The sequence below is a fragment of the Panthera leo genome, chromosome B4 (assembly GCF_018350215.1).
Source record: "Panthera leo isolate Ple1 chromosome B4, P.leo_Ple1_pat1.1, whole genome shotgun sequence".
NCBI classification, from domain to species: domain Eukaryota; kingdom Metazoa; phylum Chordata; class Mammalia; order Carnivora; family Felidae; genus Panthera; species Panthera leo.
The window spans coordinates 53901227-53926403 of NC_056685.1; the positions used below are offsets into that span (position 1 = coordinate 53901227).

The window sequence follows — 25177 nt, forward strand, 5'->3', positions numbered from 1 at the left end:
GTATGCTGTTTTGAAGGGACACATTCACCCCCATGTTTATAGCAGCACTATCAACAATAACCAAAGTATGGAAAGAGCCCAAATGTCTATCGATGGATGAATGGGTAAAGAAGATGTTGTATATATATATATATATATATATATATATATATATATATATATACACACACACACACACACACACACACACACAATGGAGTATTAATCAACAATAAAAAAGAATGAAACCTTGCCATTTGCAACTATGTGGATGGAACTAGAGCGTATTACACTAAGTGAAATTAGTCAGAGAAAGACAAATATCATATGACTTCACTCATATGAGGACTTCAAGATACAAAACAGATGAACATAAGGGAAGGGAAGCAAAAATAATATAAAAACAGGGAGGGGGACAAAACAGAAGAGACTCATAAATATGGAGAACAAACTGAGGGTTACTGGAAGGGTTGTGGGAGGGGGGATGGGCTAAATGGGTAAGGGGCATTAAGGAATCTATTCCTGAAATCATTGTTGCACTATATGCTAACTAATTTGGATGTAAATTAAAACAAACAAATAGCTGCATCTTAAACGCACCAAGTTGTGCACATTAAATATGTATAGCTTTTTGTATGTTAATCATTCGTCATTAAAGTGGTGAAAGAGAAAGAAAGAAAGAAAGAAAGAAAGAAAGAAAGAAAGAAAGAAAGAAAGAAAGAGAATCTCCCTGTGGACCAGAGCAGAACCTTCTCATCAGCGACCTGTGAAGGGCTTTGCGGCCACAAAAGGACAGCAGAGAGCAGCTCTCCCTGGGCCCCGGGAGCTGAGACAGGGCTGGGCTCCCCAGGCTGGGGGAATCTTTGGCTCCAGCAAGAACCCATGAATTTCCAAATTTAGGAAACCTTTCCTGCAGCCCTTTCCACTGGCATCCGTTATTCCCTTTGGGCCCTGAAATGCCATCACCCATCCTGTCCCCTTCCCTTTTCTGGTCCCCGGCACTGTGGCTGCTAGCACAGAAGGGCCACATAGGTTTTCCTTTATGGTTGTCACAGCAGGTGACATCCCACCTCACAGAAGTGATACTTCACAGTGACCCAGCTGATAACTAGAGCCAGAACTGAAACCAACATTTTCTTGATTCCCAATCTAGGAGTCTTCCCATCTGTGCTGACTGCTGCTCCTAACAGAGAATCATACTTTGTAGGCCCCAGTGGGAAGCCTGCTCACAACCTTGGATTAAATAACTCATCAAAGCTGCACCCTTCACCATGTGATACATGTTTACATACATGACTGGTGCACACAGGACTGTTAACCACAGAGCACAGACACGTACACCACAAACACCGTGCTGTGCACACTCTCACCCTTGTCACCCTCTGCCCCTCAGAGTCCAACAGCCCCTGCCCCTCTCTTCCTACTTCCTGAGCTGCAAGAAGAACTTCTTCCTTCATCGTTTGCTCTTTACCCTGTGTTTACAGAGGCTCCTCAAAGGTGCACACAGGGAAGCACTTTTCGCATTCTAATCTTAGTCCTCCCTATGTAGGGTACTATGTAGGGTGACAGGGGAAAGAGAGGGCAAACTGGTGGTTCTTGAACTCCATTCTCTGAATCTTTCCTCTGCCCAGGAAAGGTCTGATTTATCTGTGATCCACCAGCTTTCTCCACACATCCTCTCAGTGTTCCTACACTCTGACCCACTTTCGTATCCAGGAGAAACTACTTCCATGCATAGGTGTTGGGGTGTTGGGATTCAATTTCACACACTCAACCTGGGCTTATAGGGCATGAAGTACAACAAGGGGATTTGAGTTACACTCAGTAAGAGCTTCCAAGAACAAGGAGTCTGAAAACCTCAGCTTGTGTGAAATTCAGTAAGAATGTGTATATGGTCTTCCCAGAGGCCTCTAACAGACAAGGACTTAGTTGGAACCTGTCTGGGTAGTAGTGACAGAGACAGAAGTCTTCACTGTGATTCTGGTGATCCCAGTCTCAGGAGGTGGAACACAAACACTTCTGGGGACTCTAAGGCCCTCAGGCAGAATGGGTGGAGCCTGGTTACATGATTCCCAAATCCTGAGGGTGTGAAGAGAGTAGGCCTGAACCATCCATTGTCTGGCCATCCTCCCACCCTGGCCCAATATCTTCATGGCCCTCCCTGGTCAGAGTAGGGCCTCTGAGCTCTTCTAGTTCAAACCCTCAGTGAAGGCTTCAGGACCCAGTCTCCACCCAGCCTCAGACCGTGGACCCTGATGCCATCCCTCTGTGCCTGGCAGGGCAGAGCCACCCACTGCTCATGAGCCCCAACCCCCCACATGCCAAGCACACACAGCCTTCTTCCTCTTCCCTCCCACCTCACCCCACCCACCACATACCACAGCCTGAAACCTGCTGGAAATTTGTACAAATCAAAGACATCTTCAGCTATGAGTCTTCAGGCTCTCCAGGAACAGCACACACACATACACACATGCATACATACACCTGCACACATGCAGATACACACAGATGCTCATACTCATACATATACACATATAACCTCAAGTACACACACATAAGTCACAAACACTTTCACATGTATGAAACACAAAGACACATACTCACAAACTCATACATTTATAGTTAACACACACAAATATACACACTTTTATACACTTATCAAACACACCTATGCACACATACATCCCACTCTATTCCTTCTTCTAAGGATCCAGAGCCCAATTCTCTAGATTCTAGAGATCTAGAATGTCTAGGAAAAACATGGAAACCCACAGGAAACCTATTTCCAGTTTCCTGGCCCACATTGGAACTCTTTTCCTATATTCCCCTTCCTGTCCCCACAGTCTCTAGAACTCTGGCCCACACCATGGAAGTGGTGATTCATTCCTTCATACAACAAACACTTTTGAGCACCTATCTGCTACCTCCCCTCACCTCCCACTGCCCAGGTCTGAAGTTGAGGCAGACACATAAAAGAGTATGACCGTGTGTCCAGTGGTGCAATAGAAAGAGCAATAGTTCAGGGGTCAAGCACCTGAGTTCAAGTCCTGCCTTTGCCTCTTAATATGCTGTGTTACCTTGAGCACTTGATGTAAACTATCTGAGCCTGTTTCATCAATTGTAAGGTGGGGTTAATAAAATTTACCTAATAATTCTGTGAGGATTAAAAGAGAGGTAAATGTTTTGTCAGTAATATGTCTACCTATGGAAAGTGAGCCCATTCCATTCTCCAGTCTCTGTGGTGAGCATCTCCCCAACATCCTTGAGTCCTGCTGTCCCTGAAACAGAAACTCAGTCTGCTTCAGCCTCAGAGCCTCAGTTGTCAGCACCACTGGGAAACTTGATCTCTGTCTTGGCCAAATCCATAGGACTCCCTTGCCCCCACCCTGGCCCATCCTGCTCCTCCTGGTCCATCATGCCCCTTGCCTCTCCGCAGGTTGCGTTTTCCAATAAACTTTAATGCAGCTGATGAAGGCCTGAATGTTTGTGATAGAGCACTGAGCCTACTTATCAGAAATACATGAAGTGCTAATCACCCTCAAGGTAGCTGTCCCAGAACAAACTCTCCTCTTAATCTTTAAGCTTCTACCAGCACCCTGAACCTACATGATTGATTGGCTAACCTTTCTTTGTATACCTATAGATCATGCATCCTTTCCTAGAAAAGAACAGAGCCCTTCTGCACATAATGAAGCAGAATCCAGAGACTGTTACAATGACACCTTCCCCCCGCTGCCACATACCAAGGAAACAGACCTTCTGCACAACCCCTAGGCACTGAGGAACCAGACCCCTTTGCACAACTTCTTAGCACTGAAATATCATCTGTAGCTGATAGGTCAAGTGTGCATGTAATAAAGAAATGTTAGGGACTATTGTACTCCCTTTACTGATTAGCTGCCCTAAGCTCCTTTAAAAACTCCTGGGCCAGGCAAAAATCTCAGAGTTGTCATGTGGACAAGATTCCCCCTTCTCCCCAGGTAGACAGGCTCCTGAACAAAACTTATATTCCTTTCTAATCAATACTCTCTTGAGTATTGGTTTTTGGAGTAATGGACAGTTGAACTGAGGTTTTGGTAATCAGAAATTTAAAAGTTGTGCTAAGTTAAATGATAAATTGGATTCATTGGATATCCAAGACTTTTCCAAATAAGACAGACCATTAAAGCATTGGTTCCTGAATGGAGATATATCTGCATTGATTTCTTATTGCAGAGAAACTGAAGATACTTGGGACTGCCAGTGAACATGTTTTATGCTTAATTAAGAGATTGTACTGTGGAGAGGTACATGTTTCTAGAAATGAGACAGACCATTAAAGCATTGGTTCCTGAATGGAGATATATCTGCATTGATCTCTTACTGCAGAGAAACTGAAGATACTTGGGACTGCTAGTGAACATGTTTTATGCTTAATTAAGAGATTGTACTCTGGAGAGGTACATGTTTCTAGAAATTATGAAATGCATACATAAATTTCCAATCTAAAGAGTTCTGATGGAACAAATAGTTCATAATTGATTACTGCTTAATTTTTACTGGAGACTATGGTTTTTAAGGGTTAAAATTATGGTAAATGTCATTAAGACCAATGGAAATTACAAGGAAAGTAGATGTGTAAGGAAGGTATAAAAAATGAGAATACATTCTTGTTGAGGTAAAAGAAAATAATTTTGCCCTAAAATGAGAGTGGTGATTTAGAGAGAGAAGGCTTATGATAAAATCTGAGTGAAAAAAGGAAGTTGTAGAAGGCTTGTGAAGGGAAAGCTTTGGAAAAGAATTTTATGTGTTGTCAGGACTGACTCAGATTGAAACAAATGGATTTTGAAAGGACACTGGTATAAGATTGAAATTCTGGGGGTACCTAGCTGGCTCAGTTGGTTGAGGGTCTGACTTGATTTCAGCTCAGGTCACGATCCCACTGTCCTGAGATAGAGCCTTGTGTTGGATTTCATGCTGAGTGTGGAGCCTGCTTCAGAGGCGGGCTATCCAGGAAGTTGTGGGTAGGAGGTAACATTTAATCTGGACCATGATGATTGTGTAGGATTTCGGTAGTCAGAGATTGGGAGGATGGAATTCCAAGGAAAAGACATAGCAACTGGGAAGGATTTCTTGACTTTGGGCATCATTTGATGTTGAATTTCTGTTCATTATTAGAAACTGATTTTCCTATTTATCCCTTCTCAACCACAATTCAAGTCAATTTTCAAGTGACTGAAAATAGAAAGTAGATAGAAAGTGGGAAGATCACTTCCCTGATTCCCCTGGTCCTCCATTCCCCATCACGTGAGTTTATCCTGTCACGTCTCCCTGGAGCAGATACTCCTGTGACCCATCTCCTTCAAGGGAAGGCCTTTCAGTCCCAAGTACCTCCAAGAACAGGCTTTGCAACAGCAAAGCAGCACGTGTATTGGGGATTTCTCCCTCACACCTGAACCCATGTTGTTTTCCTACAAAAAACGTTGTCTGCCTCCCTCCCCATTCCTCTCCGTTCTTCCTCTTTTCCTTCACCAAGGCTGTTTCTTTCTATAACCACCTGCTGGAGTTGGGGATAATGTTCTACACACTTCATTTCCTCTACTCTTGCTTCTGCAGTCTTTTGATGATCCCCTGCAACCTTTCCTCCCCTCCTCCCATCCTTACCACTCCTCTCCTCCCTCCCCAAGTACCCCCCCCCCCAACCTGGTCAGTTTTCCTGCCTTCTTTCTGGGGCATTTCACTTTTCTGTTTCCTCTCAACCTTGTTTATCTACGATTCCAGTTTAGAAAAGAAAGGGAGATGAGATATAAGGGCAGCATCTGTGAAGGAGTGGGTTTTAGACACAGCACAAGGCATGGTAGTCAGACATCAGGAAGAACCTGATAGGCACTGACAAAGTAGCTTAAGTGCCTCCTGGCCCATATCTCCAGATAAGTCTTCTCCCACTTGCCAGTAATTAGGAAATTGTTTTTTTTTTAAGTCTATTTTATTTTGAGAGAGAGAGAGAGAGAGAGAGAGAGAGAGAGAGAGAGAGAGAATACGAGCCGGATAAGGGTAGAGAATGAGAGAGAGAGAAGACAGAGAATCCCAAGCAGGCTCCATGCTGTCAGCGTACAGCCCAATGTGGGTCTCAAGCTCACTAACCCTGAGATCGTGAACTGAACCAAAATCAAGAGTCAGAGGCTTAACTGACTGAGCCAGCCAGGTGTGCCTAGGATATTGTTAAAGCTAGATATCAGGCAAAGAGGGCTTCTTGACCTCTTAAACTAACCAATTTTATTTAAGTCACTGTCACTTGACCTCAGCCTTCCACAGAAGCTGGAGGTTTTGAGTATAGAAGACAGGAGCCAGGACCTGAGTCTCAGCTCAGGTTCCATGTCCACTTCCCTTGTTCTTTACCCTTATTGAAGGTGTGTAGGGTTCAAATGAGATAGGGTATCCATTATGCCTCCATCTATATGTCTTTCATCTCTCTCCCCTCACCGAGTTCCGTATTAACAATGATTCCTTAATGGATATAATCTTTAAGTGTCCCTTCTGTGATGGCTCAAAAAGAGAGTCCCATTTGGAATCAAAGAAGTAAATAAAATGGCTTCTCTTAGTACCTTCTATGAGGGGTTCTCGGAGAAGGGAGGAGGTTACGTGGGTGATGTACATACAAGGGCGGCTGTGTATTAGGCCATAAAATAAAAGACAAGAGGGGATGGCCTTGGGGCTGCTGTTTCTCTTTCTCTGCAAACCCCTTCTGATTGCAGCAGATTCACAGTGGCTCTGCAGCAGCCTAGCATCTTAGCCATTAACTTCTCAGAAAGAAAACTCACTGAGGTTCCCTTGAGAGGGAATGAAAAATAAATAGCAGAGTTTGGTACAAACACACCACCAAGTGAGAGGGTGGTGTAAAGACAACCAGTTCCTCATGGTTGATTGAACTCCTTCAGGATGTGTTTACACACACATGCACACACACACACACACCACATACATACCCCAAAATTTCAACAAATATGCTCATGTTTATAGACCTATGGAGATAAACATACCCTGCTCCTTTGCACATCTTTCCACTCAATTCAAACATATGTCCATATAGTAGGCACATACATGACTTTTAGTGAGGTGCTTTGTGAATATATGTACCCAGCCTTCCTCCTCTTTCCAAGATCCTGACTGCAGGGTGGGGCACAGGAAGATGAATGTCTGAGTGTTAACTTCCATGTGTCATTAAATGTGTCTCTGGCTACATTCCACAAAAGAAGTAGAAATTTTTTTTTCATTATTCACTATTTGGAATTATTCACTTTCTTTCAATTAGTTCGGCACCACCAAGTTTCAAGAATCATCTATACCTTATTGAGATGCTGTTCCAAGCAGAGTATAGTTCAGAGGTTAGTGGCTCAAGCTTTGCTCAAACTTGATACAAATCTTAGCTTCACTACTCACTTTGCACAAATGGCTTAACCTCTTTGAAACTTAGTTTCAACTGTAAAATGAGGATAACTATATTCACCTTATAGAACATTTGTATTAAACAGGTGATTTTGTAAAGTGTTTAGAATGAAGTATAGGGCATTAGTATTCAGCAAATGATAGCTATATTTTCATCATCACTTTGTGGGCATTGGAGATATAAAGTACTATATAAAAGAGGTTCTTTTCCCTTAGGAGGCTTTTTAAAATCTCATCAGTGAGACAAGATAAATATATGAAGAGTGCAAGAATATGTAAACCTGAAATTCTTATTTGATCCCTAACATGTAACTTATTCTCCTAAATCCAAGCCCTGTTTTAAAATTTTTAGCAGATTCCAGGATGCTTGGGAGGCTTAGTTGGTAAAGCCTCTGACTTCAGCTCACATCATGATTTCATAGTTCATGGCTTCACCGTGTCGGGCACTGTGCTGGCAGCTTAAAGCCTGGAGCCTACTTTGGATTGTGTGTTTCTTTCTCTCTCTGCCCTTCCCCCACTCACTCTCTGTCTCCCAAAAATAAATAGACATTAAAAAATTAAAAACATAAAAATTTTAGCAGATTTCAATGCTCTAACAAGATTTTTTTTAATCACTCATCATCCCTATGTCTCACCACCTTACACACACTAACATCTACCCCAGGCTTTCATTTCAGGAGTTGACAGGAGAATTTGGGATATTAAAGATTTTGAGTTTATTTTGTACATTTTTCCATTTCTGGAAAAGAGCCTAACTCAGGCATTCCAAACCAAAATGACACCCATGGTGCTGGTCCATGGTGCCTTACTTTGCAGAGCAAAGATCTAGATGACTGTAGCAGGTGCTACAACTATCTCCCAGTAAAAGTCTATCTGTCCACATATTTCTGTCTATCCTCCAGATGGCAATCATATCTCCTCCCTTCCTGATTGAAGACTCTCACTCCATTGTATGGAACCAGAAAAGACCCCGAATAGCCAAAGCAATTTTGAAAAAGAAAACCAAAACAGGAGGCATCACAATCCTGGACTTCAAGCTGTATTACAAAGCTGTAATCATCAAGACAGTATGGTACGGGCACAAAAACAAACAGATCAATTGAACAGAATAGAAAACCCAGAAATGGACCCACAAACCTATGGCCAACTAATGTTTGACAAAGTAGGGAAAAATATCCAATGGAATAAAGACGGTCTCTTCAGTAAGTGGTGCTGGGAAAACTGGACAGCGACATGCAGAAAAATGAGCAGGGACCACTTTCTCACACCATACTCAAGATTCTCGCTCCATGGCACAATACATAATACAAACCCTGGCTCATAAATTTCTTTCAAATGTGAAAATACATATCCCTCATAAGAGTCTTAATCTTTCATGACTCCTAAAGGTCTGTGTAGCCTAGAATTACTGTCCCATTTCTTTTCCAACTCACTTATTCTTCCTTTATTGCTCCATAGGTATCCTCCTCCAGGACATATCTCCTGACCAATACCTCTTTCTCAGTTTCTACTCATACCTTCCCTTCCAAAGTAATGATCCCTCAATCCCTGTACAGTTACTAATTGCTCCTATTCTGGTCAATTTCTCTCCCAATTTGGGATATTAATTCTCTCTGCCCAATGAATCCTAGATACTTTCACAAGGTTTTTGCACCAGTATCTCCAAAAAGCATCTAAAGAATTTGGTAAGTGTATGGGTCATCCTTCCCCTGGAGTCCTCCCCTATAGTCACCTACTCCTTGTTGGGAAGATGAGAAATAAGAAAGTAGTTTCCTATCTCTCCCTCCCAGAGCCAGCCCCATACATAAATACAATAGAAAACCCTGACCCTCCTATACCAAAGCATAAAACTCTGACTGCATCAATAAAGATGTATGTTGTGCCCATGCTGGAGCCCTTCTCCTACTTAGGGATCCCTTGAAGTCAGGTAAAGCAGGTTGGGCCTTCTATCAATTTCACTACTTCCAGCTTCTCCCCACATCCCACGGGAATAGATGAAATAGGACCAAGAAAGGACATTTCAGGCACTCTCCTCCCCCAGGGCTGCATTTTTACTGTTGTTCTTTGAATGAACAACAGTGTTCTTACTTTTGGGTCTAGAGGAAGGGGAGAAACTACTCTTTGCCCTGAGCAAGATTCCATTCTGATGGAACAGACAGGACAGTCACCAGAACTCAGGCAAAGCCACACAAAGGCAAAACTAGAAGTGTCTGGGTACAGTTCTAGATGCTGGATATAGCTCCACATTGAGTTCTAGATCTAGTTCTGGGTGGGGAGAATTGGTGTTTGTCAAGGAAGTCTCCCAGAAGATACTTTTAAAGGAGTAGTACATACAGATTTCCCAGCAGTCTTACCAGATGATTAAAGAATGCCACTTCCTGCCAGGTGCAGGAATCTCAGGACATTATGGGGACCTCGAGAAGAGGAATTGGCATATACATATATAGGTATTGCAGGCATGTCTGATGGCAAATATTGGGCTTGGCTTCTGGTCTAGAAAGCCTACTGAAAGTTCAATTGAGATTCCTTATAAAAAGTTCCAGCAAAGCAAATTAAGAAAAATCTGTATGATCAATTGATGTTCTTGCTGAGCTTATGTAAATAATTATGCCAAGTTTGTTAAAATTGAACTTATTTTCAAACACAGTAGTCTTGACTTGGCTATCTCTGAAAATAAGGATGATTTGGGAGAGAAAATTTGTTTCAATAACACATCTTTGTGGATGTTAAATAAATTCTAGTTCTGATTATCTTTAAATGTTTCTGGTTTGCCTAAACTAGACAACTTAAAGTAAACTTCAGAGACATTCCCACAAAACTCATGTACAGATCTTCTTTGTGCCTGTTGTTCTATGGGACATTCAAAGGAATCACCAAAGACATTTGAATTACAAACCAGAAAAACTCATCTGATTCCCACTAACTGTTTTGACTCCATCTAGGATGCTTCAAGCCTGACATCTAAAATCTTCTCATTGGCTACAGTCAAGGCTCGGACACTGGGTTTATAATTTGCTCTATTCACCCATATTTTTCTTTTATTTTCATAAAGTGTCTCTTATTAATTATCTGATATTTTGCTAAACAAAACAGTCTCTATGCTGGTAAATACCACCTGGTACATGATTTAGGACTTAAATGACTCTCAAAATAACATTATGTTATTAAACACTAAAATAACTCAAATAGATAAAACAGTTCTACAAAATAAAATGGTATTAGATATTTTAACAGCTACACAAGGTGAAATATGCACCATAATTAAAATGGAATATTATGTATATAGTCCAGATTACCACAAAATATAACAGGATTTATTATATATATATATATATATATATATATATATATATATATATACTCAAATTGTGCTTTAAACAATCCCTCCCTCTCCTTTAATAATTCGTTAAAATCTGGAGGATTTTAATTAACTATTAAAGGTCTTTTATTGGGCTTCTTTTTTCTCCTTAATTTAATTATGTTTTGCTGTTGTTGTTTTTTTTTTGTTTTTTTTTTCCTATGTCTTTCAGCTTGGTGCTGGAACTCATTCACTGGCATAACTTCAGGGGACAGGTGATCTTTTCTGCTCGAGGAGACTCCCATATGTCATCAGCTCTAGGTGCAGCTGCCTCAGCCTTTATTGACTGTTATTACATCTCATCTGACCAATGTTGACACATAGGTAGAGACATCTCTATGCCCCTACTCAGCAGGAAAAAGCTACAGAAGATGAGATCTTCCACTTTCAACAATCTTAACAACTTAAGGGTCAAAGTTGTTCATAGGGGAAAATGATGAGGAAAACAAAGTCAAAAGAAATGTAGTTTAAATTAAATCCCCTTATAGCTTGGAGCCCATGGGTAGATGTCTGAAACATGCAGAGTATGGCATTTCTCAAGGAACTCATGGCTTAGTGTCTCAATGTTTATGTTTTATTAAAGACTGAAAGTAACCTCCTTTTAACAGCAGCTAGCCCCTCAAGGTCCTGAAAGCCTTGCTTCCAAAATTCCTTAGAAACTTACTTCATCTCTAGCCCCACTCCCTCCAAAAACTTAAAAGTATGAAATCAGTCACTTCTCACAATCCCAAGGCATCTCTTTCTGCCCACATGTCCTGTCCCCATGCTATAATAAAATCACCTTTTGCACAAAAAAAAGAAAGAAAGAAAGAAAAGAAAGGAAAAGGAAAAAAAAGAGTAGCACTGTGTTAGCCTGAAAAGAAGGAGAATTTTCTGTACCAAAGAAATGTGTATGGTTCAATTTAATTTAACATCAATTTATTAAATGCTCATTATGTACTTGTCCCCCCAGCTGGATGCTCTGGGGGAGTGAACAAGATACATTCCTTACCTATGATCAATCAGGGAACAAAATAAAGTAAAGACACACAGATAACTGTGGTATTTTAAAATTTTCCACTTTATTGAGGTATAATGAACCCATGTTTTATAAGATATTTAACATAAACATTGTGGTGATGTGTGTGTGTGTGTGTGTGTGTGTGTGTGGTGTGTATAGTGAAATAATGATTCACTATGATTTCCCCACTGTGAAAGAATTAAGGAAGGTATTTTTATCTAAATGTTTTATTAAACAAAGATAAGTGTTGTAAAGGCACCTTTACACAATGATGAGCCCCAGGAGCACCACAACCACTGAAATCCACAGTGGGTCTCCAGAAAACAGAACTGACCACTGGGCCAGCACCAGGCAAAGAAGAGTGAGCAGCAGAGCAAGCAGTGAGGAGCAAACATAGACAACCCAGCCAGAGAGTGGAGTAGGGGTGGAGCTGCCTGTGAAAAGTAGTTCCTGTAGAGTCAGTGTCTCTCCTGCAGCTCCATTCTCCTCCTGCACATCTGCTTCATTTCCCCCGTTCTTCATCTCAGGTTGATACCTGATGATGAGAACACAAAAAGCCAGAAGAGAAGAAACTAGCAGTGTCCCAATTGATATGAGATTCAAGAGATCAGTGAATCCAAAGAAGAATGACATGATTGCTACAATAATGACAAATATCAAAATGACCATGATGCAGTTGTATGTGTCATTTTGCATCCAGGCAAGGACAGGGAACAGAAAGCCATCCTGTGCCATCATGTATATCACTTGAAGTTTGGGGAACATAAAGCCAAAGATTTTGGCCAAAAGACTGCAGAGGAATCCAAAAGCTATAACATAGTTGGCAGGGGTCCATCCAATATAGAGAAATGACTCATACAAGGTGTTCCCAGGTTGAAGCTTGTAGTAAGGCACCATAAGCGTAAGTGCCAGAGACACCAAAGTACACCAAAAAGCAGATGAACAGTGAAATAACAATGCCCATGGGGATGGAACGCTGGGGATTCTGGGCTTCATTGACTCTGGTAGTAATAACACTGATACCTTTAAAAGCATAGAAACAGGTAGTTGTTCCACAAAGAATCCCCTTGAAGCCAGAAGGCACAAATCCTCCAGAGCCGAGAGGGCCCAAGGTAGAGGTGTCATTGAGTCCAGGCATTACGTAGTCCTCTTCTGTGAGCTTCCAGTTGTACACATCCCCTTTAATGAAGCCAAAGATGACGATAAAACTGAGAACCAAAAGTATCATCAATGTGAGCACAAATGTGATCACTTTGGTAACCAGGATTACCCAAAGTTCTTAGTCACCAATTCCATGAACAGCAATACAAGGCCCACAACAAAGAAGCCTGGCATTTCTGCAAAGAAATGGGGAGCATGAGGTGGGATGCTTTCACGCATGATCTGAGAGATCCATTTCCTAGAAAGGTTGTCAATAGCTAAGTTTCCAGCCCAGGTCACAATGACTGTTTCAGCAACATCGGCAAGGATGAGGTTTTAGCCAGTGATGAAGGCCCAGATTTCACCTATAGTGACATAGATGTAAAGATATGCAGAGCCAGAATGGAAAAGCTGAACACTTAACTCTGCATATCACAGCACAGCCAACACAGAATATAGGCCGGCCACCAACAAGTAGATCAGAATGGATGGTCCTGCTTTATCTCTAGCCACCTCACCTGCCAGGATATACACACCTATACCCACTGTGTGGCCCACACTCATGACTACTAAATCCAGAGTGTTCAGACTTCTGGCAGAGTCAGTTACAGTTGTCAGTGGCTCTAGATTACGTCTGTGTACCAGGTTTTGACCAAATCTGTGAAATGCTTGACACAGCATTCTAACTAAAGTTGAAGGGGATTTCGGGATCAGAGAGCTGTAGCAAGCCCAGGGAACCAAGAGTTGCAGATCAGGTTTGTGAGGTTGAGTTAAGCCAAGTTGTATTGGGGCTGCAGAATTCCTTTGGTCAGGCTTCAAATCTGCTCCTTCGTATTTCTTCTGCTTTCTGCTATCCCTCCATAATGCCTAAGACATAGTAAACAATAAATATTTACTGAATTCATTATTCAACCCATGCACAAAAACTCAGAAGTTGCATGTCACCTGTTATAGCCCAAATATCACAGAAACTGATACCAAAAGACATCATAGAAGAAGCAGAAAAAGTTTTGTTTTTTTTTTTACCCAGAAAAAGTGACAAATATCTCCAAACATTCTGCTTTTTTACACACCACATGACATAATCCCATGTGGGTTCATCAAACTCATGTAGCTTCATTTACTAATTAAGCTATAAGACATAAGGATTTGAATTTTTTGTGTGGCAATCCATATACAGGATGTATGTGCAGTACTTAGGTGTGACTTATGAAACATCAATTCATGGAATGGAATGTGTCATTGCAACTGCACAACCATTTTTTAAATATCATCTGAGCTTAAAATAAAAATATTGGTCCACAGGCCTTAAAACCAGTGACCCCAAAATCATATAGCCAAGGTCAGAGCTAACTTTAGCCTCCTTTCTCCTCATTCTCCATCATCCATTTAGCTCTACTGATGTCAAAGAATGTTTAGTCCAACCCTTCCCTTTACCCACCCCAGGCCCACAGGGGGTGCTGTGAGAAGAGAGGAAGAGGGGAAAAAGAGGCAGGCTCTTCATAACTACCTGCAAGAAGTGGAGAACCAGGCTGTCTGGTGAGGAAATACCAGTGAAATGGTGCAGCAGCCAACAAAGTGTTTATTACTAAGGAGCCAGAAAGGCCATTTTGTGAATCCTGACATTCAATGAACCCAAAGCAAGCAGACAAAAATCCACTACAATTTTTATGTCCACAGTTATGAGAGTGTGAAGGGCAGGGAGAAAATAAATAAGTCACCTAGCTCAGTAGCTCACAACCAAAACAATGTCTACTGTCTCTTCCCTCTCTGGGTTCCAGGAAAGAAGGAGGGGTCACTTCTGTAGACAGTCTCCTTATTGGCCACACTGTGTCTTGCACCATCTGTGATGTCAGCTGCCAGCAGCCTGGAGAATTTTCCCTGGAGAGTATCAAAACACTCACTTGCAACTCCCTATTAATTTTCACAAGGAGGTATTTTTAAGTTGCTCAAAACACTGTCTGAATATATCAGATACATTTTCTTAATGAACAAATGTTACATGTGGTTCCCTCTTCCCCCTCATCCACTGATGCTATTCAAATGGCCTCCTCCTCAAGGGGAGCAAGACTTTGGGTGAATAATTCACAGCAATGCCCCAAAAATGAGTAGTGAAGAACAGGAAAACACACTCATGCAGCCCCCACTTCTCTCCCTACTCAGGCTTTGTGTTTGAGAGGATTTTAGGAAACGTCAGAGGTTTTTTAAAGACAGAAAGATCAAGTCAAAATTGAAATGTCTTCTCTACAGATTATCAAAAGTTGCCCTTGGTTTATGGGTCAGAACTTCTGCGTACAAATCCATCTAGACTCTTTATTTTCCACTCTCAAGTTCCAATTACGATTGGAACTATGAGCATACAAGACAGATTAGGAGGGTCAATTCCTAACTCATGGAATCTTTCTACACTATGAATGTGATTGATTTGCCCCTCACCCATCCCCAGGCTTCATCTGTTCGATGATTGCCACTGCACTTCCTGCACAGTCCTTCCTTCCTTCATCATCTGAACTGTGCTGATTCCTCCAGCCTCATCTCCTGCCCAGTTCCTGCTCCAGCTGTGAAATTGTACACTCACCCTGTTCCCTTCCTCTAATATCCTGTTGTCCCCCTCACTTAGCTAACCCCCACTTGTCTTTCAGTTCCCAGGTCAGATGTTAAATCCCAAGGAAGCCTCCCTTGACCCTTAGACTACCCTTCCTGTGTGCTCTCATAAGCACCTGGGCTTACTGCAGGTACCATTTATCCTAAAGTATCAAACTTCCAGGTCAGCTACCTGTTTCTTCCTTTAGACTGTGAGTTAGGTGCTCAATAAATATTTGAGGGACAAATACACAAACTGAAAGAGAAACCTGAAAGAGCACATAATCAGATTTCATATCTATTTGAGTTTGGGATACATACTTTGTAGCCAAGCAACCGTTATAAACCTGATTCAGGTAAAGATATAAGTGGTATCATGTTCCCTGTGGAAGGCAAGCAAAATAAAAAGTGTGATAGGAAAATTAACTGTGATAAAATGCTGACTGCAGATCATTCATTGCAGGTGTAAGCCACACAGGGTGATAAAGAATTGTTTGCCCTTGAGGACGCTTGTTTTAAAAATATCAGGCTGCCTTGGGTTCCAGGCACCAACCACCAACACTCAGGGAATCCCTACTTTTTTGAAGGCATCATGTTCAGGCCCTATAAATCTACGTATGATAAACTAAGGCAGAGGTTCTCACTTTGAGGAACAGAGGGAGGCATAAATGAAGAGAGTGGGGAATATTTTCAAATTTAATATCCTCTCTCTCTGGAGATTCTTGTCCACTAACCCCATACTTCCCATGACTGCTCTATACCACCCAAGTGACAAGAAATTGTCCTCAGTTTCAAAGGGAAGAGATTCTAAAAGCTTCCTTCACAGGAAGACAGCGCAGTTTAGTATTAGGAGTAAAGGCTCTGCAGGTAGACTGCTCAGGTTCAAATTACAACTTAACCTCATACCAGGTGACTCTGTACAAACTAGTTTGCCTCTTTGGACTTTAGTTTCCACAACAGTTAGATGGGAGTGAAAGTAAATACCTCATAGGGTCATTGTGAGGAGTAAGTGAAATGATGCCTGTAAAGTACTTAGCTTGGTGCTTAGCATACAATGTGTACTTAATATAATCTACCTAATACTTAAATATTGAAATCTGATCCAGAGTTCCCAAACTTAGAAAATTAATTAGTCTTTGTAAATGTCTAGCCTCGAAATCATCCACTACATCTCAAGTCTGTTAGCTTGAGACATCATGAGACAATCCAAACAGTTTTATTCCATATAATTTGCCTTGAAACCCTAAGGGCTCTAATTAGACACACTCATACACGCTGGTGCTAAACATTTGGAGGTCCTAGGCAGGCTGAGTTAGACCAGGCATCAAAAAATGTAAGGTTCAAATATACTACTACTACTACTACTACTACTACTACTACTAATCTTTTCCTATGGATGCCTCATCTTATTTTTGGAGGAGGCAATGCTGGGTACTGTAGGGGTTAATAAGCACAATGAATATTATGTCAGAAATTTTGAATGCAAGCCCTGAATCTTCTGCTTGACTATATAAATGAGTAATTTGCTAACTATCTTGTAAGCCTTATCTTCCTCATCCACAAGGAACCTTACTTGACTTCTCTTACAGGATCAACATAAGAATTTGATGAGAAGATACAAATTATCACACACTGCTGGTGAGAATGTAACTGGGGCCACCATCCTGAAGCTCAATCTTAGTGGAATTAAGATGCACACAACCTTCCACCCTGCAATCCCTCTCTGAGGTAAACACCTCAAGGAAAGTCTTTCCTGAGTCCCTAAGGAGGCCCATATGAGCGAGCTCATCACAGGACTCTTTGTGGTAGCAGGAAGTTGGAGCAATGCCAGTGTCTGTTACTACAGGAATATATAAGTAAAATGTGCTATATGTGGACTGAAACATTACACAGCAGTCAGAAATAATACAGTAGATTTATAGAGAGTAACTTGGGTACATCTATAAAAGTAGATTTATAGAGAGCAATGTTAAGTAGGAAAAGTAAAAGGATAAGGCGCATAGCAAAATGGCATTTATGAACATTTATAAAACATCCGCAACACACTGTTTATTTGTCAAGAATTCATATATATCTATTAAAAATGTCATGAAATCCCTCTGCTCAAAATCTTCCACTAATTTCCCTTTTATTCAGAGTAGAAGCCAAAGTCTACGTTTACAATGACCTACAAAGCCCTACAGCATTTGTCACTGACTCACCTACTACCCAGACTCTGTTTCTTTTCTTTCCACTCATTTTTCTCTAGCCACCAGCCTCTTACCCATTCTTGCCCTCTAACATACCAGGAAAGGCCCTCCCTCAGGGATTTTGTTCTTGCTGTCCCTGTAATTGTACCACTTCTGGCCCTGATATCCACACCCCTTAACTGCGTTTAGTGAAGTAGCATGTATATAGCATGATCTTTCTTAATCACCCATATAAAATTGCAGTCCACACCTAACCACTCACAACATATCTTGTCCCGCTGCTCTTTTTTTTCCCCCTTTGCACATCACTATTTAAGGTACTATAGGTTTTACTTATTTATTTCTTTATGATTTATCTCAATCCAAAAGAAGATAAGCTCCATGAAAGCAGGACTTTTATTATTATTATTATTATTATTATTATTATTATTATTTTGTTCCTGGCCGTATTCCCCACACCTACAACTGTCCCTGAAATAGTCAGCACTGTATATTTCTTAAGTGGATAAATGTATCCAAATATACATGTAGAGCATGGATTGGAAGAACATTTGTTAAATACACTAAACCATGTGCCTCCACTGCGGAAGGGAAATGAGAATAGAGATCAGGATGAAAGGGGAAAATAAAATGCATTCAAAAGGGGCTTGACAGGAAGCAATAGTGATAACAGTCCATGACTGAGGGAGGGTTGACTCCACTCTGTGCACTTCAGGTTCAACAAAGGAATTGCGTTAGGTGATATCATGAGAGGATCTGGTTCAGGGCCTGATAAATGGGCAGGTACTCAATCCATTTAAATTAAAGGGGAACTGGAACCCTGTAATTGTCAGGAGATGGATAATACAGACAAGAAATGCCTGCTAGAAAGAGGGTAGAGAACATGGGAAGATGGGGCACCCCTCCTACCATTCCCTCCAAACCCATTTCCCTTTTCCCAATTCCTCTTTCTCCTTCAGCTTCTTCAACTGTCTCTGGAGGCTCCTTACTGGGCACTAAGGATGATTGTACCACGTTTCTCTCTCTGGGGAACTGTCCCCACCCACCTACCTTCCAACAAAGACACAACACTGATTCCTAACATTTATTGAATCACAGAGCCCTCTGAGGTTGGTCACCTCAAAAAAATGTCCTACACTCTTCTGAAGTCCTTCCATGACCCTGAGCAGGAATCCCAGAGGAGGACCATCTGAATGGCAGGGTTGGAGAGGGACAATGTTTTTGATAATTTCTGTTTCCTTAAACTGTGTTGTGCATGGTGGTCCTTGTGCTCTTCCCACTTTTACCGAAGATGAGGAACAGTGGGCTACAGACAAAGTATGTAGATACCAGAGAAACAACCCAAAGAACAAAGTATCTGGGAATTAAAAAATCACGTTTTATGACTTGAACAGAATCAGGCAGAACAAACAAATGAACAAGCAAATATATAGAAGAGAAAGCAAACCCAAGACTGGGAATCCTGAAAGAGCCTGCCACAAATCCAGCTTATAACAACACAGAGAGACACTGTCTTCAATGCCATTCAGAAATGCCCTTTCTCCGTGCAATAATCTGCAATTATTCCAATCATTTATATTCAGTCCAGACTCTCTGACCCCGCTGTCAGAGCCTTGACCTAATTATCCCCTAACCTCAGGATCATCACCTTCTTCCTAATTCAGCTCCTCACATCCTGACTTACCCATCCTGGGATGAGCCGTTGGCTTGAGTAAGTTACCTGCCCTGCCAAGGATGCCCTCCTCACTCCTTTCTTTCAGTCTTGACCCTCTATCTTCTCAACCCTATTCTACAACTTTTCCCCTTGTGTCTAGGAAGCCTTTCCTAAGACGTCCTAACTGATCCCCATCTCCAACCTTACCCCCTTTCCTGTCAGCACTTACAGCCTTTCCTGATGCTCGCTTAATTTTCCCTTTTATTCTGCTGGTGTTCTGGCTGTGTCCTTTAAGTTGCTTTAAAGCCTCTAGAGGGCAGGGCCAGGATCCATATACCTCCTTCTTAATTCCACACTCCCACCTCCAATTATCACTACTCAGGACAAGGATCTGCTCATAATTGTACCAAGCAACCAAAAGAGGTATCTAGGACAGAGAAAATGAATATATAAGTGTGTTGATTGATTGTTATATCTTAAGATTCCAAGAAGTAGGACTTTTTTTTGAAAGAGAGAAAGGCCAAACCAATGTACAAACTGGAGACTAGAACATGCACCCTCATCTCTTTTAATCCCTGACAATATTTCCTAATGAGGGCCATGGGTGTGAATCTCAGTTTCGTTAGGATGCAGTCTCTCCCAAAGGAGGTGCTTGGTGCATAGGAGGTGCTTAAAGAAATGCAGGCAGAGGCCAGGGAACATGAAACCAATTTTTATGAATTCCATAAGGCCCAGTCCCCCACTTCTTCCCTCTTCTTCCCTGTATTTCTCTCAGTCTCTGAGCTTCTTCCAAAATCCAAGACAAAGTTCCATCCCAAATCTCCAAGAATAACTCCTGCCAAATTCAACAATCCACCCACTAAATTGCAGGCATGGGGGTTGTTTCACCTTTAGCTGTTGTGAATAATGCTATTATAAATACAGGTATAGAAATATCTTTTTGAGTCCCTGCTTTCAATTCGTTGGAACAGCTAGAAGTGGGATTGTTGGATCATATGATAATTGTTTATGTAGTTTTTTTTTGAGAAATCACCATACCGTTTTCAACAGCAGTTGCCCCATTTTGTATTCCCACCAGCAATGCACAAGTGTTCCAGTTTCTCTACATCCTCACCAACACTTGTTATTTTCTGGTCTTTTTTAAAGGCAGTCATCCTAGTGGGCATGAAATGGTACTAAGTAGTTACTTTTGAGGAATAACAAGGAGGACTCTGGGGCCAAGACAGAGTGAGTGAGGGGGAAGCAATAGGGGATGAGGTAAAAAAGAAAGCAGGAAGCCAGATCCTTCATGTGGGGTCTGAGAGTGACTGTGAAGACTTTGGCTGTTACTCTGGACATCTTAGAAAAACAGCTTCACACTTTGCCTACTGATTTTCATGTTCTGTAAACTAAGTACAGGGTTCTAACTAAGGAAAGGCCTCCTCCAGGGTTTGAAAACAAGGTATGGAGACAAGTTTTGTGGAGCTCTCAGTAGATGTCTGGGCCTTCTAAGAACACAATGAGGGCTAAACAAGCTGCTTTCCTGTGTCTGCCTCCCTCTTTAGGTGCCAAAGCAGAGATGCCATACAACCACCCATGGGGGAGTAACATGATGGATTGATTTCGCTGCAGCTGTTCACTTTCTGGATTATCTCTAGGCAGGACTCCATAACTTATATATCAAAAAAAGTAATTTCAGTATCGTTTACCATTTTGGGTTATTCCCACAAATTGTGTATAATCAAGAGCTGACCTGAAGATAAAGGGTATCTTTTCTGGAACCTGGTGAAATTAAGGGCTACAAAGACAGAGGTAGGTAGACTCTCAGAAAGGAGGCAGAAACCATGTGAATCAGGCATTTGAGAGTCTTGAACAATTAAATAGATGAATCCATTCCCAGATCCAGATGCCTCAGAAAGGACTGTCAGAAATGTCTGAAATGATCAGAGCTGGAGAGAGAAAGGACGCAAAGGGAAGCATGAAAACACATTTCTGAGAAGCAAAGAGTACCTGTCATGACTCACTTCCCCTGAGTGACAGGGATGAAAACTTTTATACTGAAATGAGAAGTCCAAGGAGTTATACAGTTTCTCAACGACAAATAATCTAAAGAGAATGGCTGCCCAATCACTGTTTATAAATGTTAGAAAATAACACACTTGTGTGTGGGTACAGGTAAGAGATAAAGTGTAGAGAAAGAGAAAATGATGGGGTTATACCTGTTGGGAAAGGAGGAGGGACAGAAATCAGTTTTCACTATGACATCCTTAGGATTCAAATGGGAGTCAGGGAAGGGAAGTACAGTAAAATCTGGAACCTTAAATAACTAAGTTCTCTCAGCAAGGAAATAGGCCATGTTCTCATAGGTTCTATGTGTTTTTCTTTTCAGCTGATGACCACCTTTGTCACCATCCACCCCATTTCCCCACCCTGCTTTGTTTTTGCTGCAATAATTAAAAAAAAAAAAAGGGGTGAGGATAAATTAAAAGAATATAACCAAAAATTATTTTTATCCATTTGGAATATAGTTGGTGAAAGAAATTGGCTTTCCACACAATTTTGCTTAAAATAAGGTTAAAATGAATCTGCCTTGAGGTGCCTGGGTGGTTCAGTCGGTTGGGCACCTGAGTCTTGATTTCCTCTCAGGTCATGATCTCATGATTTATGAGTTCAAGCCCTGCATTGGGCTCCATCCTGGCAATATGGAGTCTGCTTGGGATTCTCTCCATCTCTCTCTCTCTCCCTCTCCCTCTCCTTCTCCCTCCCTCTCTCTCTCAACCTCCTATGCTCACTCTCTCTCAAAATAAATAAATAAGCTTAAAAAATATTTAAAAAATGAATCTCCTTCTAGAATCCTGTAACATACATCAATTGATAATGGAAAGAAGTGGCCCAAGAACTGCTAGAGGGCAAGAGAAAGACAACATAGAAATAAATATTTGCCACATGTGGTCAATGAATTAGGTGTTATGCATGGAGACGTGTTGTCTGGCTTCTGGTATTGGGGTACTGCCACAGTGTACATGGTGGTGGGTAGGTGGGTTAGGTGGAGAACAGTTTAAGACTCCAAGGGCCATTAAAATTAAAGAGTTGCAAATATGTTTTGTGATAACAGCAAACTGCCTCTTGCAGACCCAGTGTTTTAGGATCACTAGGTAGCCACACCCCAGGGGAATTTAGTAGTCTTTCCTCCTACAGCCTGACCCAGCCTCTAATCAATACCCTTTAAAACCTTTTTAAATTAGATAAGAGGGACAGGGAGAGTTACCTTCAGCAGCTGTAAAAATAGATATCTGTCTCCTTCAGCATGGATGAAGAAGACCCTCAAATCCTCTCTGATAATGGTGGACGACCTTATCAAACTGGATCCACTATTCTGCAAAATCCATACGAATGTCCTCCCTAAGAAGATATGATACAGAAACTTTCAGAATCTCAAGTGAGAAAGTGTGGCAAAACATGAAGGAGGCAGCAAAGCAGGTGGAAGAATCTGCATGCATTCAAAGAACATGTCTAAGCATACTATATGTTGGGCCCTATGGGAAAAACAAAGCTGAATAGAGCATACTCTGCACCAGGTCAGAAAGGAAAGGCCAGGGAGGAGGGCAGGGCAAAGAGGTGGGAAGGACTCTTCAGGAGACGCACCAAGGAATAACTGCCCCTAACTCATATTTTCCTCAGCAGAGGTGAGACCCTCTAGTCTGGAGGAGAACAGAGTGTAGGCCTCCAAACCACTGTGACCCCAGCAAACGTACCTGCCCTTCCTCAATTCACAGTCCTCTGGTCTGCACCCCCAATCCAAAATCTAGCTCTGGTGGCATGAAATACTTTCTGCTCAAACCCTACAGGGCTTTCACAGCCAGTGATACTCCAAGCCCAGCCTTCTTTCTCTCTGACTGTGTCTCAGTTTTCTTGCCAACTCTATCAACACTAGAAATCACTTCCTGATTGATCGGCTTTTTCTGTCTTAGAGGAGAAAGACCTGAAAAGAAAAGTGGAAACCAAACCCAGTGACAGGTAAGGAGCTTAGCCAAGCAGAGTCAGGATTTGGAGTGCGGCTTAGCTGGGCCCTCAGGAGGTGGGGCCCTAACAAGGCTGTGTCTAAGTGATTTGGGACCATCTGAAGTAGATACATGGGTAAGGCAGGAAAGGGTGAAGAAGGTGGCTTAGCTAGAATCCTGGAGGAAAGCTGGAGATGGGCAGTGGAAGATTAGTGGGGCTCTGAATGGGTGAGGAGGTAGACTGAGGGTTTAAATGGGACTTTGTTGGAGGCTTTGTTGGCATCAAGATATAAACTTAAAAGTAAACAAGCTTCTCAGGGTCCTGAAGATGGAGGAGGTCTGGTTAACAGAAGGAGAATGTGGGGAGCTGGGTGGAGCCAGACTATGGTGATTTGAAGTCCAGTCCCAGGACCAGCTAAGAGCCCACTCAGCAGCCCTGTAAACAAGGATAGAAGCAGCCTTCTCCCCTCAGCTGCCTCTCCCAGAATCTCCTACTAGGTTCCTCTACCACCATCCATCCCTGTCTCCACACCCATGTTTCATATCACTCCAGGAATAAAAACAAAAGGGAACTCACTTAAGCCTCACCACAAGAGATTTTCTGAGACAGATATTCAGAGTAAATAGCATATTCTAACTGAATATGCATTGAACATTGTGCTGGAGGAAGTAATGAAAAAGATATAGTCCCTGCCTAGAGAGCTTCCTTCTCTATACAATCATTGCATTGAACTTACAAGACCCTGAAACATGACCAAAGTAAGGTGCCTCCTCCTTCCCAGAACTTTAGTCTTGAAACAGAGGCAAGACGTCTGCATTGGAAAAAGTGGGGCCCACTTAGAGACCAAGGGCTGAATGCACAAGTGATAGGTCCAAGAAGGCATGGGTCTCAAGGAAAAGAGGCACCACTGCCTCTACCTGATAGTGCTGAGATCCTCAAAATTAGTTTACTTAAAGACTAGGGTGCTGATGCATAGGGGCACTTGTACTCCAATGTTTATAGCATCAATTTCAACAATAGCCAAATTATGGAAAGAGCCTAAATGTCCATCAACTGATTAATGGATAAAGAAATTATGGTTTATATATACAATGGAATACTACTTGGCAATGAGAAAGGATGAAATATGGCCTTTTGTAGCAGCATGGATAGAACTGGAGAGTGTTGTGCTAAGTGAAATAAGTCACACAGAGAAAGACAAATACCACATGTTTTCACTCTTATGTGGATCCTGAGAAACTTGGCAGAAGACCATGGGGGAGGGGAAGAAAAAAAGTTAGAGAGAGAGGGAGGGAGGAAAACCATAAGAGACTTAAAAACTGAGAATAAACTGAGGGTTGATGGGGGGTGGGAGGGAGGGGTGGGTGGGTGATGGGCAGTGAGGAGGGCACCTGTTGGGATGAGCACTGGGTGTTGGATGGAAACTAATTTGACAATAAATTTCATAAAAAAAAAAAAAAGACCGGGGAGGAGGTGGAGGGAGGGGAGAGAAGGACAGTGGCAGTTACCTAAAGGGACAGGGTCTATACTAACTATACTAAGACAGAGCATTGAAATAGGAACAGAAAGAATTGCTCCAGATGTCAGGAAGGACCTCCAATTGAGGAAAACCTGCAGAGCACACTGACCCTACCCTAACACATCTCCAGTAGTCATGGACCAAGGGCATAAACTGAGAATCACCTTTGTTCCAGGTGTTATGCTGATTAGTGGATGAGTGGCTCAGCCAGGACTACAGAGCCAAAATTTCTAGAGGCAAAAGAGATAGGCAGGATTTGGAAGGATGCCTGTCTTGACAGAACAATAGAGGAAGGGCATCTGGGTATTTGATGTGTGTCTGTTCCAGCATCCTAGGCTGCTTTCCC

The 25177-nt window shown here is 41.9% G+C and overlaps 1 protein-coding gene across 1 annotated transcript in view; it reads right to left on the bottom strand.

The window, feature by feature from the left end:
* LOC122224325 overlaps positions 1-25177 on the bottom strand; it is a 130121-nt gene that overhangs the window by 77448 nt on the left and 27496 nt on the right. The window contains 3 exon segments of the mRNA XM_042945992.1: positions 12789-13034; positions 13037-13772; positions 22579-22712. Of these exon segments, the coding sequence (XP_042801926.1) occupies positions 12789-13034; positions 13037-13772; positions 22579-22712 (1116 nt within the window).